This window comes from Zingiber officinale, chromosome 3A, assembly GCF_018446385.1.
Source record: "Zingiber officinale cultivar Zhangliang chromosome 3A, Zo_v1.1, whole genome shotgun sequence".
Classification (NCBI taxonomy): domain Eukaryota; kingdom Viridiplantae; phylum Streptophyta; class Magnoliopsida; order Zingiberales; family Zingiberaceae; genus Zingiber; species Zingiber officinale.
In genome coordinates, this window is record NC_055990.1 from 30616531 (window position 1) to 30633086 (window position 16556).

At 37.7% G+C, this 16556-nt stretch overlaps 1 protein-coding gene across 1 annotated transcript; it reads right to left on the bottom strand.

Moving 5' to 3' along the window:
- Window positions 1-4911: 4911 nt before the first annotated feature.
- LOC122050309 (putative disease resistance protein RGA3) lies at window positions 4912-13491 on the bottom strand. The gene is made up of 3 exons (XM_042611227.1): window positions 11547-13491; window positions 10547-11452; window positions 4912-5366 (listed from the first exon to the last, which is right to left on the bottom strand). Exons 1-3 carry the CDS (start codon window positions 13489-13491, stop codon window positions 4912-4914), a joined length of 3306 nt encoding a protein of 1101 aa, XP_042467161.1.
- Window positions 13492-16556: the final 3065 nt, after the last annotated feature.

The following is a 16556-nucleotide window of genomic DNA, read 5'->3' on the forward strand; positions in this document are numbered from 1 at the left end:
ATCCAGTCTTCTTCCTTCCGCATCTTCCAAATAGCAGGCACCTGATCGCAACTTCTCCACTACCTTGAATGGGCCTGCCCACGGAGCTTCCAACTTTTTGACGTCGCCGACCGGCTTAACCCTTTTCCAGACTAGATCGCCCACTTGAAAAGACCTAGGGATTACCTGCCGATTATAATTTTTCCGCATTCTTTGTCGGTATGCCGCAAGCCGGGCAGCTGTCTTGTCGCGAGCCTCGTCGATCATGTCAAGTTCCATCCGCCTTTTTTCGTCATTTCCCTCGTCGTAGTGCAACACCCGATCGGACTTAACTCCAATATCCACGGGGATGACAGCTTCCCCTCCATACACCAGATGGAAAGGAGTGAGGTCGGTTCCCTCTTTGGGGGTGTCACGCCCCGGAGGAGTCCCTGTCCGAAGAAATTTCGGCAGCATCTCCCCTGTACGGCGGACAATCTGAAACTTTCTACATCTCATATACCTCAGCCACATGCGGCTGGAATAATAACAGTAAATAAACAATCACCCACGCAGTTTATATAATAAGTAAACAGAATAATAATACCCTGACTCGAAATCAACCCTACTCAACTACACTCGTAAAGCTCAAATCCGACAATAAGATCAACTTACCTCTTCTTCCGTCTAGGCAGGCATGTAGTAGAACAAATCTAAACCATACGAAAATCCATCGATCATAAGAATCCATACAATATCCAAGTATCAAATCAACCAAGTCTAAAACATAGTCGAATGAGAAGCATAAACAAAACCAAAGATAACTATAGCTGGTGGTCTGCAGGGGACTAGCAACTGGAACTCTCTCTCCTGACAGCATCAACCTGAAATATAACAACAATGGAGGCGGGGTGAGTCCAACACTCAGCAGGTACAATTGATATGCAAAGTAAGGAAAATAACACCTAGCACTAATCATGTGTACAGTCTCCTGATAAAAATAAAGGTAAATGCAAACCGAAGTAAACAGGAGAGAAACTGTACTAACCAGGACCTGGGTAAAAGGACAAACAGTCCGAAAGGTATAGAAGACCTGTATGCATGTCAAACATGGGTATCCAAAGAATATGCAGCATATAAATGCAGCAAACACAAACACAAGCAATAAATGCATCATGCATATGATGCCAATGTCATGGTCACCCCTGACGCCAATCAGCCAACTCATAACAAAAGTGGAACCGAGTGGGTAGGGCTGTGACGACCGTGCACTCTGCATCACTACTCCTGATGAGTGACCGAGAGGACGGGATGCTGTCGGAGTACACACGTGCTCCTACCCCAAATCATAAATGGGGGAGCGCAATGCTCTCATCTCCCGGTACGCTATGACGGGGAGGGATCTCTAACGTGCTACACGCTACGTCACACTACCCATGAGCGGACCAACGGAGCACCGGAAGAGCCAAACTGACGTGCTACCACGCTGTGTCACGCTACCCATGGGCGTCACAACGGAGCACCGAACAGTGATGAAACTGGCAATGTGCTCAACAATAATGGAGCAATCTATCGCACAACATGCGATCATGCAAATGGTGCATGTCACTAAGCATGGTAATATACTAAAACCAACCTCTGGACATATAACAATGGGCACCATAGTGAATAAATCATATCAAGATATACTGATCAATAAGGTATCAAACCTAGGTCCTGAACATGTGAAACATGGTTATATCACTACCCATGAGCATGAAAAATCAGGTACGAGATCAATACGAGATGCAAACAAACAACCAATCAAACAGGTAACATGTATTGGGCAGTGATTAACCGAAACAAATAAGAAACACAATTAATGCAACATGTTAATTTCATTACTAAGCATATCAAAGACAATAAGTCAAAAGTACCCGCCTCCAATAAGAAAGGTCCAATCAGTCCAAATCCGGACGTCGAGAAACTCGTCTCGCGTCAAGGTCCTGTGATAAATCCTACAATTTAGCTAAGTATAAACAAATAGCTAAATAAATTCCTAATCCATCGACCATCTAGGGTTAGTTTCATCAACCCTAATTACACCATCAATCAAAATCAACCAACATATTTGATTGTATTCATTAAGTCTTACCTCTGGATCAAACAAAAGGAAGATCACAGCGGTTAGTGCTCTTTCTCCAACAAGGTCTGCAAAGGAAGTCACCATATAAGGTCTACACAGGATTTAATATAATTAACCCTATGCTTACATAACAAAAGTAATACCAATAACTCAAACCATCGAAATCATCCAATTCATCTTCCCAAACTCACCTCAACAGATTCCAAATTCTTCAGCCGAGACCTCCTTGCTAAAGTTTTCCCCACAACGCACAATGCTTGGCTAGAAACTCTACCTCACAGTCGTGATTTTTAATCCACAATAGGGAAAATTCTTCACTGAACAGATCACATACGAAGATCAATAATGGAGATTATTAATTCAACAAGGCATTCAAATATAACCTACTTCCATAATCCATCTACTAACCTTACTGATCTCCAACACCTTCAATCCGTGACCTAGCCACAAGGAAGGTGGAAGACAAAAATCCTCAGAGCCCTACTATCCCGTTCACTCCAGCGGTCGGAGGACTAGGGCACAGGGAAGGCAGCCAAGTCGGATTTGATGGTCGGCGCGACTCTGTACAACGGCATCTCTCGGTTCCCAGCGATCTAGGGTAGAGTGGTGTTGAAGAAAACCTCAGCGGAATCACGCAAGAAGAGAGAAGATCGGCGTGTTCCCTTGAAACTCTCGGCTGGTCTGAGAAGAGCTCAACGCCGACGCTAGGGCACTCCTCGGAGGGGTAGCCGGCGATGGTGCTAGGGCAAAAGGGCGTCGTCGCCGTGAGAGACAGAGAGTGCTAGGACACATGCGCGCCGGCAGTGGATCGACGCTGCTCCGTTCGGCCTCCGGTTGTGGCGGCGCCTGGTGCGGCTCGAGGAAGAGAAGAAGGATAGGAAGGAATCGGGAGAGGAAGTCGGTGCGAGGGAGGTTTAGGGCATGGTCCTTGGCAATGAGATGAAGAGAAGGGGGAAGAAGGAACCGCCGGCCCGGCGCCGGTTAGGGCACAGAGGAGAAGAAGGTCGCGGCGAGGAAACGGGCGCGCGTGGAGAAGGTGTCGAGCACGGGGAAAAAAATAAGAGAAAAAGAAAAAGAAAAGAAAAGAAAAAGGAAAAGGAAATAAAACTTTTCCTCATTAAAACAGGGTAGCCTAAACAGGCTTTTCCGGACCCCGTTTTTATCCCCGTCAACTCGTCCGTACGAGCTCCGAAAAATTCCCAAAAAATTTCCAAAAATTTCAAAAAATTCCCTTATTAATATTCGCCTATTTCCGGTATTTTACAGGGGGTCGTTCATAGCACCCACAACACGCTAGGTAGTTCGTCCACCCAACTGCCTCCCAGGTGGTTGAGCCGGACACACAGTATTCGGAGGATTTCCCGGTTGATGACCTCAGTCTGTCCATTGCTTTGGGGGTAGGCCACGGAGGTAAAAGTTTGCTGGATGTCGTAACCCTCACACTCTTCCTTTAGCTCGTGGCTGGTGAATTGTCTCCCATTGTCCGAGACGAGTCGGCGAGGAATGCCGAATCGACATATGATGTTCTGCCATATGAACTTCTTGACCATATTTTCTGTTATCCTTACTAGTGGCTCCGCTTCCACCCATTTTGAGAAATAATCCACGGCTACGAGCAAAAGCTTTCTTTGACCGATCGCTATAGGAAAAGGGCCGACTATGTCCATTCCCCATTGGTCGAACGGGCAGGCGACAGTGGACGCTTTCATTTCGGCGGCCAGTCGATGTGCCAAATTGTGGTACCTTTGACAGGACAAGCAAGTGACCACCTCCCAGCTCGCATCTTCCTGGAGTGTTGGCCAGATGTAACCCGCCAGGATAACTTTCCTTGCCAGCGATCGTCCACCTGGATGTCCCCTGCAGGAACCTTGTTATACTTCTTGAAGGATGTGTTCAACACCCACACACTTGAGCAGAGGGTGTGAGAATCCCTTTTTATATAATTGCTCGCCCACCAATGTGAACCGAGCGGCTTGCTTTCTTAGAGTCCGATTGGCTTCATGGTTTCCCGGTTAACCCCCTGCTTGGAGGAACTCAATGATAGATGTCCTCCAATCCTCCGGCAAGGGTATCCCTGCTGATTGGTCAACGTGCGCCACCAGGGAGACCTGTTCGATTGGGCAACTGGTGACGATTGGCGTCATTGCACTGGCCAGCTTTGCCAGTTCATCTGCTGTTTGGTTCTCCAATCAGGGAATTTTGTGTATGACAACGTCTTGGAAGTTCGCCTTGAGTTTCTCGAAGGCCTTCGCGTATAGCCTGAGCCGCGTGCTATTGATCTCGAACGTTCCGCTCAGCTGTTGGACTGCCAACTGTGAGTCTGAATGTAGGAGTACCTTGGTGGCACCGACATGCCGAGCAACTTGTAGGCCGGCTATGAGTGCTTCGTACTCAGCTTTGTTGTTGGTGACTCGGTAGTCCAACCGAATGGATAGCTGCATCCGGTCTTCTCTCGGAGATATGAGTAAGATGTCAATTCCACTTCCTTGACGAGCGGACAACCCATCCACGTATACCCATGAGGATTTTGGTTCCGGATTTTGCACTTCCGTAACAAAGTCCGCCAATGCTTGTGCTTTTATGGCCGACCGGGGTTGATATTGGATGTCAAACTCACTGAGCTCAGTGGTCCACTTGATTAGCCGACCGGACACCTCGGGGTTGAGCAATACTCGACTCAAGGTGTTGTTGGTCATCACGATTATTGAGTGGGCCAGGAAATAGGGTCGGAGCCTTCGGGCGGCGAGAACTAATGCATAAGCGAGCTTTTCGAGACCGGTGTAGCGAGACTCGGCATCTTTCAATATATGACTCATAAAATACACTGGTTATTGTATTCCCCCCTCTTGCCTGACTAATGCCGATCCAATTGCATACTCGATAGATGATAGATAAATCCAAAACGGCTCCCCCACGATCGGTTTAGCCAAGATGGGCAGGGAGCTAAGATATTGCTTGAGCTCTTTGAAGGCCTGGTCACACCCGTCATCCCATTGGAACTTGGTTGCTCGCCGCAGAATCTTGAAAAACGGCAGGCTCCGGTCGGATGACTTGGAAATGAACCTTGACAAAGCCGTGATTTTTCCGGTCAGCCTCTGTACTTCTTTTAGATTGCGGGGTGGTGACATGTCTTGGAGCGCCTTTACTTTGCCGGGGTTCACCTCAATCCCCCGCTCGGTGACGATATAGCCTAGAAAATGTCCACCTTTAGCGCCGAACAGATACTTGATCGGGTTGAGCTTGATCCAGTAACTTCTCAGCGTCTGGCAAGTTTCTTCTACGCCTGTACATAAGTCGACAGATCAGAGAGACTTAATGAGGATGTCGTCGACATATACCTCCAAATTCCGCCCGATCTGTTTTCGAAATACTTTATTCATTGATAATAAACATGTTCACGAGTTAACGAGTCGAATATTATGAAATTTGAATTTGATTTATTTTAATGAGTCTCATTAAACTAACTCAAATAAATTTTTATTAAATCTCGATTCGAATAATTTATGAACGACTTAATTTATTTACACTCTTATATTAATCTTATCTATCCGTATTAATTAATTCTACCACTCGAGTGACACAATGGACATAAATATTAATGTTCTATGGACCTTATCATTGCACTGCTCACAAACTCATTGCGTTGGCTGTAAATTGGATTCTTGTCATTCAACGTGGACTTTTTTACCCAATGCAGAGAGGAAAAGAAAGAGAGCCCACTGCAGTTGTTTGGTCAGCGAATTCGATCTGGAAAAAAAAAACTGTTAATAGTGACGCTATTAACGATGGAATATATATATATATATATTCACCAAACAAATTCGATCTGGAAAAAACAAACTGTTAATAGTAACGCTATTAACGATGGAATATATATATATATATATATATATATATATATATATATATATATATATATATATATATATATATATATATATATATTAGCAACGAATTTATTATATTTTCCATCATTAATAGTTGATAAAGAAATAAAATTTAAAGTGAAATAATCTATTTTAATATTAAATATATTTTATAAAAAAAATTGAGCATGAAAATATCATGTCCAAATTTTATAACAAAATTATAAAAAATAATTAAAATAAGTATAGCCAATACATATTTTAATTTATCAGTGAAACCTAACTTACACTAATGAAAAAATAATATTACTGTTCAAATTTAATTTTGATAAATAATAAATTAAACATTACCGATAAAATAAATTTGGCTAGTAAAAAATTTACATATTATCGATCAAATCTAACTTTGGTTATAAAAAAAATTAAATATTATCAGCCAAAGTTTGTAAAATTTACACAACAATGACATGTATAAAAATTAAATATTACTCGTCAAATCTAACTTTGGTTAATAAAAAATTAAATATTATCTATCAAATCTAAGTTTGACCAGTAAAAAAATTATACATTACCAATCAAAACTAAGTTTGACTAGTAAATAAAAAGTATACATTACTAGTCAAATCTAACTTTGACCATCGCATGACTGAGGAAGACAGAGTGCACGAGAATGTATGAAGATCAAGAGTTGGATGCAATGAAAAGGGCGAACAAGCATGTGATTTAAATAGGAAAGAAAGGGAAGACATTGATAGACTATTTTAGTGATATTGAGTAGGACAGAGGGGATAATAATTTTTAATTATTAGATCAGTTTTAATCTAACGGTAAATAATATCAAAGTTAGAGGACCTTGCTTGCAATCCATTGCTGTTATTTTATCCAATGAGTGATTGCCATGTCGATAAACTATTGTAGAGCTTAATCAGCAATTCAATACAATCTTGATATCCTTTTAAAAGTATTTGAAAATTTAAAATACAAAACATTTCACAATTAAATTTAGAATTTAATATGAGCAATTTGAAAATTGTTCCTACGAGTTCAAACAATAGAAGTGATTAGCAACAACATTTGATACAGAACTGATGTTAAAAGTATCCATTATCATTAGTTTCAAGATTGTTTTTTAATAGTTGTATCATTAAGAGTAGTTTACAGTAGTGATTAATGCAAATTGACGCTAAAACTATGCAATACGAGCAATTTGAAAATTCATTCTAAAACAATGGAGCAATAGAAGCGGTTTATAGCAGTATTACAAAATTATGTTAAAAGTGTTCAGTATGAACGATTTGATAATTGTTCTTAGAAGTTAGAATAATATAAACAGTTAGTATTAGCATTTGACATAGAACCGCTATTAAAAGTACCCAATATCAATAATTTCAATATTTTTTCTAATAGTTATATCATTAAGAGCAATTTATAGCGATGGTTTATTCAAATCTATGCTAAAACTATACAATAGGAGCAGTTTGAAAACTTATTTTAAAACAATGGAGCAATAGAAGCAATTTATAGCAGCACTTTACATAAAATGATGTTAAAAGTATTCAGTAGGAATAGTTTGATAATTGTTCTTAAAAATTAGAGCAATAGAAATGATTAACAGTAGTGTTGACATATAAGTTATAAATGCTTCACTCATTTTTGGAGCTGGGCAAATATATCTACCTATAAATAAAACCAAAGGTTTTAACATGCATACTACAACAAAATATGCAAATGAAAGGAATAATATTAGTAGTATTTGGAACAAGGAATTCATCTTGTGATAGAGTTGAGTAATTCTATAGAGTTTATATAAGGTACGATCACGACCTTCAGTTAAGCATGTTGACAACCATATCAGTAGTGGTCAAAGGAGAAAATCAGAAAGTAATAATGTATTCATAATTTATTTTACCTATATTACAAGAAGAATAAAAATCAATCCACAATTCAAACAAAAATAATATCATAAACATAAGTATATCCACATTTGTTGCCACCAACATAACTAACAAAGACTTACAATTGCTTGCAAAAGAAAATTATGCCTCAAGATCACCTTACCCAATCAGATTTACCGAAAGATTTAGGTCAATATAAGCAAATATGATCTGCTGAAGCTCCCATAAAGAGATATCCTTTATAGCAGTATCTCATAGTTTCACTAGTTCATGCAAAACAGTTTTAACCATATCAAAGATATGAATTTTATTTAATATCAATGATAAAAATTTCATTTAAAAAAAAAAGCTTAAAATCTGCTTAGATTTGGTATTAGAAAGAAAAACCTTGGGAATGCTAATAAAATTTTAGAACGTGGGAATTGCCTCATTCAAGTAAGCTAGTCAATTGATATTTGTATAATAAGAGCATAAGATGAACTATAGAAAAAAAAGCACAATTTCTTACATCTAAGAAAAATAATACAAGAGAATAAAACAATCTTGAATTTACCAAATGAGAAAATTACATTTTTAGTCCTGTAACTTACATTTTTTTCAATTTTAGTCCTGTTATGAGTCAATTTATATTTTTAGTCCTGTAACTTATAATATTTTTCAATTTCAGTCCTTTTTCCTCTAAAATTCAAATTTTTCAACAGAATATGATAAGTTGTAAATTGAATTTGGGGATTTTGATTTTTTATGACCCATGTGCTTTTTATATTCCAACCACAAACTAGATATTTTTCGTTGAATTTTTTTAATTTTGAAGGAAAAAAGACTGAAATTGAAAAATATTACAAGTTACAGGACTAAGAACGTAAATTAACTCATAATAGGACTAAAATTAAAAAAGATGCAAGTTACAAGACTGAAAATGTAATTTTCTCTTTACCAAATCAAGGCACCTTTATAACAATACAAAGCATAGTCAACCCAGTACTACGTGGAAGGAATATAAACACACATCTAACCTCAATGAAAAATATAATAAACCACATAAATCAAGAAAAATTATCTTTATTCCACCTGAATGAAAAAGTATTCAGATCGCGTCTAACCTAGCCGCCAGGTTGAGGTGTCACTTGAGGGCATGGCTAGCCTTGCTGCTAGGCTATGGTGGTGGCCAACCTAGCGACGAGCAAGGTCGTGGCCAACCTCACCGCCAAGTGGCAGTGACACTCAAGGTTACGCCTAGCCTCGTGGCCATGACTGAGGACCTGGCTGTTGCACTTTGCCACGACCAAATCGAGCCAAAGAGGGAAGAGAGGAGATGTACTAGCGACGGTCCCGTACTTTCATATGTTGGAGTGAATCGGAGATCTGATTGATCGACATGGCATGTGAGAGTATGGGAGTGCGGGAGTGAAATAGAGATGTTAGGGCTACAGGTGATTTTAGATTCCTAAAAACTTTAACGATGAATCTTAAATTCATCGCTAATTTAGCAACGAATTATGAATTCGTCGCTAAATTAGCAATGAATTATGAATTTGTTGCTAAATTTATGAATCAAAATTGGGCCAAAATTTTACATTTTCAACGAATTCAAAATTTGTCACTAAATTTCATCGTTAATTGCAACGAATTTAAAAATCATTGCAAATTAGCAATGAATTATCAATTCGTTGTAAAATTTACAGCGAATTTGAATTCATGGCTAATTTGCAAGAATTTTGAGATGATTTTTTCTAATTTTGTTGTTTGCGATGATTTTTTTTATCGCTATTTTTTTTTTGCTGATTTATGATGAATTATTTTCATTATTAAAATTCGTTGCTAAACTAATATTTTGTTGGGAGTGGAAATGCCGTACATATTCTCTTCTTGCGTGCCTATGACTTCCTACAAATTTTCTCATTGTCAAATTTAACAAAACTTAACTAAATGCAAGACTAAAAGTAACTAGTCTATTTTCTTCACCAACTATAATGACTCATCATGAATCCAAAAGCAATAGATTCAAACTTCCATGTTATAAATATATGGAAAAGGAGTTCCCCATCATTTTAAAGAAAAAAATGAATGGTAATATTTAGATATAGATAGAGGGCACAAATAATAATTTACAATTTACAAAATCATTCAAATAATATACACCGGAGCAACAAATAAATATCTTATGCCTTATAATGTACCATTCAAAGCATTTCTGAGGAAGCAGACACAAATAAGTAGCTTATAGGTTACACTACACAATCCAAAAATAATATACAAAAGAGTAACTTTAGACACATAAAGACAAAGAGATGCAAGCCTACAAACACTAAAATCCGAGGATAAATAATATACATAGATAGAAGCAATGCATCACCAAACACCAATATGATCTAGTGGAAATATGCTCCTTAGTCAAATTATATCAATTCCAACGAGCTACGACCTTCAAGTAGAAATAAAGAAACAAGTACATTTTATTTGTGATGATATTATAAAATCCACCATTAATTACTTACTAACCTTAATCATAATGGAGGAAACAATTAGCCACGGAAGCTTGGTTGATCCTGTCCTATCTCTTCGGAGACCGATAATATTGATTGATCCTGTCCATAAAATAAAATAGTTGTACAAGTTTTTTTTCCTAACAATATTGAAAGATATTCAATAAGATACGGTAAGAAAATAGATGACCAGAGGACTTACAAGAGTGATGAAACTTCCAAACTCATCCTTTATTTCGTATTTGTACGAGTCCTTATTGAGCAATAAGCGTCTTTCACGATCAATGCTATCAATAGTAACTTTTGGAATTCGTTGAATGATGTGCCAATTTTGCTTCCCCTTACTGCAACTATCTAGTAGAAGTGAATTGCATTCCATGGAAAATTTATGCAAAGTGACATTAACCAGGCATGACGCCCATTGCGGAAGCTGTTGTATTTCAGAGGGGAAAACAACTCGGAAATACTGAAACATGCCAATCTTTTCCACATATTCCAAATTTGGACAGTTATTAATTTGCAAATACCTATTTGAGGGAAGGATGCTATTTTTCAGCTTTGGGCAGTGGATGATCTTACATTCTTTCAGATTAGGAAACGAATTGAGGTTCCTTGCATGAACATCCTCGTTAGGTTCCACAACATCTTGTGTCTCAGACAACACCCACGTTTCCCAATTGGTCATGTTTTTGAATGCTACATACATAAGTTTTGGGAATGCAGGCGTTCTGCATCCCAGGAATTCAGGCCCAATACTCTTGATTGCTTCTCCTCCTTCAATGTGTAGGATTTTAAGATTGGGTAGTTGTCCCAAAGGAGGGAGCACTGTACATGATGGAAAATTGACAAGATTAAAAAATGTAAGGTCAGCCAAAGAATCAAGTCCAGAAGTTGACACCATCCACTCTGGAAACTGTCGGCCAGGGAAATTGACGGTGATGCGAAGGCCTTGTAGTGTCGGTGGAGGACTGAGTTGGTTGAATATCCTCTCCGCCTCAGTGATTTGCTCCTCACTGTATTCATTAATATTCATTGTCCATCCAAGATTCAATCTCCTAAGAAATGCTTTGTTCGCAAGCACAAAGTTTCTGCTTCCTGTACTTGTCGCCCTTTCCAATTTATCTATCCGTAAAAATCTTAGATTGCACAAATCCAGAAAGATGGTTGAGATTTTTTAACTTCCCAACTCCCTTTGGAACATGGGTGAGCGGAGTACCCTCAATTCGAAGGCACCTCAAATTGATCAACCTTGTGATGCCCTTTGGAAGTTCATGCAGTGATTCACACCCCGACAGATTCAAAGTTTGCAGGTTTGCAAGACACTTAATGGATTCAGGAAGCCTTCTAATCTTTGTTCGATCAAGACCCAAGTATTTTAGATGCAGCAATTTCGTAAGAGAATCTGGGAGGCTGTCTATGGATGTATCACACAAATCCAAGACCCTGAGACGCTTTAAGTTTTCAAATGCATGATTCTCTATTCTCTTGATTTGAGGACAATTAACGAGGTGTAGGGCTCTTAAACACTTTTGCTCTATTATCGCATTGGGGAGCAATAACAAATCGCCTTGGCTTGATATGGACAAACGACGGATCTTCGTCAAAGAATTTATATTTGTGTATAGAGCATTATTAATGATAATCCCTTCCTCTTCCATCAAATTTTCCCCAAAAGATCGTAAAATATCATGCATAACAAATCTTGTACCTGTTAAAAATATATTATCCATTTGCAAAAGGTTGCTTGCAATAAGTTCTTTGTAGTAGTCTTCTGCAATATCTTCCATCAAACTATTTGATCGTTCAATCACAAACCCTTCGGCCACCCACAGTCGGATTATATCTGATCGAATTGATATGGCACAGTAAAAAGCACAACTAAGAAAACATTGTTTAAGGTGACAAGGTAAATTCTCATAGCTCAAGTATAAAGCCTTTGATACTTCGTTTTCATTCTCTTTCATAAACCATAAATCACTTTCAATAACATTTTTCCACTCCCTCTTAGTCCTTTCCTTGCGGAATAAAACACCTGCTATCACTTTAATTGCCAGAGGAAGACCATCACATTTTCTGACAATTTCCATGCCAACTTCTTTCAATTCAGAAATTATTTGATCCTCTCCATCTCCAAAAACAATCTTTCTAATTAATTCCCAACCATTGTCTTGGTCCATTTTCTCAACATGGTGAACAAAATCAGCTCTCATATCCGTTGCGACATCTTCATGCCTAGTGGTAAATAAGATAGCAGTCCTACACGAACCATTCAAAATGGGATTTCTGAGCAAATCTCTCCATACACTTGCGCTCCATATATCATCCAATACAAGAAGCAAACTTTCTGAAAGAAGAGAAACAATTCTGCCTTCAACTTCTGCTCTACTTTGAACACCATCATCATTTCCTCTTACACCTCTCAGTACTTGTTTGAGCAGCTCAATGTGAGAGTAATCCTTGGATACATGTAACCACACTCTGTTTGGAAATTGTTTTTTCACCATTTCATCGTTGAATATTTTTTGTGCCAGAATAGTCTTGCCTATTCCGCCCATCCCAGAAATTCCCAACACACTGCATCTCTTTTTGCTATGCTCTATCTCCGAAATTAAGCCTTCTGCAGCATCTACAATTTGTGTCCCTACAATATCTGCAGCCACATGTATGGGAGAGGTAGGAGATATCGACTTTTTTACTGGGGTTTCTTGGAGTCCTTCATATCTATGCTCTAATAGTCTGGGTATAACACGATTATCCTCTTTTATTTCATCAAGTCTTTCATCAACTCTTTTTATTTGATGGCAAATGTTTCTGCGGAACTTAGAACACTGAAAGCAAGATGAAAGCAAACTGACCGGAGAGCATACCCCTGAAGAAGATGGATGGGCCTCCAATAATCTACCACCTTCGATCAAGCAAAGATCAAGTATGTCTTCTGCATCATACATGATATCTTTTAATTCCTTCACCCAATTGTCGATCACAGGATCTTTCTGTCTTTTTTTTTCGGCATCTTGAATATAAATACTAATTCTTGATAATTTTCTATGAAGTCTCTTAATTTCTTCTTTAACGCCTAGCACTTTACTTATCTCTCCCTCGATAAATTCAGATAGTTTGTCGATGTATCTTTTAACAAAAAAGCTTAGGACCACTGCCATTTCTTGAGGCTGATGAATCAACTCCTTTTGGCCAGAACAAATTAAATTTTTACATGTTTGCACCAGAACATTTACTCTCTATGCTTGCATTATTATCAACTGTTTCTTTGCCTTCATGAAAATTAAAAAGAACCTTTATATTAGAAACGAATTGTGAAAAGTAACCAGAAAAGTTGTTAAGATATATTAAACATCTCGAATGGCTTTTATGGGAAGGAATTATAAGAAGAAGAGTTTATGGGGCAAAAACAATCACGTTGGATATATCTAGCTTTTTCATGAGATAATTAAACTGAATGGTATTTGACTTACCAAGCTGTGAGGAAGAGGATCAACAGAATAGCTGAATGGTTTGAGTTTGCTGTCATATACTTCCAGAATTTAAAGGAAAGGAGTTTGCATCCCTACTTTTCTAGCCAAAGTTATTTGCCTTCAATATCTGTCCATGTCCAAGTTTATGCATACCAAATATTGAACCGAGCTTGTATAAGAAAACTAAATAATATTCCAGTAAAAGGGAGAGTAAGATGAAGTAGCATATACTTGATTGAAGGATTACATCACATACCTACAAATAGAACTAGTATATGCATGCATAAACATACTGAAAGATTATATACAATAATTATTGTATAAAATAATATATTTATTATTTTATTAATTAGTACAATGTATATATATATATAACAGTGTCCTATCAAATTTAAAACGTTAAGTCTGTGTTGTAGTAGCTACGAGTATATGTAGTTTTTACAATTATAGTAGCTATGAGTCTAAAGCTATTACAATGTTAAGTCTGTATTGTAACAGCTACGGATCGATAAATGCTATAATATAGACTTAACGTTGTAATAACTATGGACTCGTAGCTATTACAACATGAGTAAACAAATCATGTTCACATTGTAACATTATAGTAGCTATGGTTTCGTAGCTGTTATAATACAGACTTAACATTGTAGCAAGTACTGATAATTGTAGTATCTAAAAGTTCGTAGCTACTATAACATAGACTTAACATTATAGCAGCTATAAACTCGTAGCTGTTATAATCGTAGTAACTACGATTCCGTAATTACTACAATACATACTTAACATTTGAATTTGGCGGGGGCGCTAGCACAGTAGAAAAAAAAATTCTGCTATAGTGAAAATCGTGCAAAGTCACACAATGTGAGTCGCGCAGCATACCAGCTCTCTCTCTATATATATAGGTATGATATGTTGGGTGCCCAACATGGTCGACTGAGGGCTAACCATATACGAAGGGCACTCAGAACAAATCCAGACCCGTGTGGGCGTCCAATTTGGATGACGGGCAACTCTCATAGTTAGGGGCATCTGAACTTGATATGGATGTTCCCAGTATTTTAATTGTGAGGATCACCCCAATTGAATATATATATATATACACCATTGTACCATCATCTTTTAAAAAAGTTGAAGTAATTGTTTCATCATCTCCTACTCGATCGGCCATTTGTTGTATGAAATATATATATATATATATATATATATATATATATATATATATATATATATATATATATATATATATAGAGAGGACGTAGTGAAATTAAAGTAACATATAATCAGATATCACCGATGACACTGCATGTATAAATAAATACATGAATAATATTGCCATATAGAATTTTTTAGCCAAACCATATGCATTTGTTTAGGAGAGAACAGCATATCTTCAGATACAACTTGACATAACTTAGGATAAGAACCTTTTAACCATTCAAATGTCAAGGAAGAAAAGAAAACTTTCCGAGTTAATAAGTGAGCACATTATTAGTTGTTCTTCTTATCTGAGCAAGGGAGATAGAATCTGGAGTAGCAAGTAAAGATTTTATTTCCATAGCTAGTACACTATCAGGATCTAGATCCCCTGTAAGTTGTGTCACTGCTTGAATCGTCTATAGAAAGTTTGAATAGATACAAATATTTTGAATACCCAAGGGAGCACATAAGTCCATTATATAGCGAATCGTTGTCAACTCCGCACCCTTCACCGACTCTAGGTCTCGAATAGCTTTCGCCTTAGCACCTGAAACCTACCATGCGAATCTCAAACAATTGATCCAACACTAAAAAAGGTTCTTGACCTCATCATAGCTCACATCTACATCCAGCGAAACCTGGTTAGGATCTGGAGGGTTTCCAAACCTATTCTAAGTTTACCTTCATTAAAGGGTATAGTGGCCTTCTGTCAAGTTAGACTCTCAGAATACATCAAGCATTGTAAGCACCCAATCTATCTTGATCTTCATCAATATACTATCCAAATTATGATTATATTTACATATCTCTCCCCACACTGCCCAACACATCATTGTAAACAGTTCAAACTCATCATTTGAAACCATCATGGCTAGGTAGAGGTTGCAATCCATGAAAGAAGTCATATTGGCATTGATGAGATAGCTCTAGAACTCGGTACATTTCTATACACTTTGAACCACTCGACAAAACAAAATATAGTGACTAGTGTTGGTGTTTCTATGCATGTACAAAAGTATGTTTTTCAAAAACACTGAGAAATCATAATAATTTCCTAAATTACACTACAAGAAAATCCTCATTCAACAACACTCAAACGACAACGGTTTTATATCAAATTGTTGTTTTTTTGTCTTTTAACAACGGTTTTAACAAAAACCGTTGTCTTTTAGCAATTTTTTTGACCTACGACAACGGTTTTTAAAAACTGTTGTCTGTTTATGCTTTTTTGGGGCTACGACAATAGTTTTTAAAGGCTATGACAACGGTTTTTGAAAACCATTGTCTATGTGCGATTTTTTTGGGGGTTACGACAACGGTTTTTAAAAATCGTTGTCTATTAAGTGTTGTTGAATACCATTATTTTTTCCCTCGCCATTTTTTTTCCCTTCGTCATTTTTTACCGCCGAGTTTTTCTTTCCCTCTCCCCGAAATTTTTTGTCGCCGATTCCACCCCTTTACCTTCTCGATCCCTAAGCATTTCCGTCCAACCTACGATCTCTTCATCTATTTCGCGTTTTTCTTTCTTGATCTCTTCTCGATCCCACCTCGCTGCC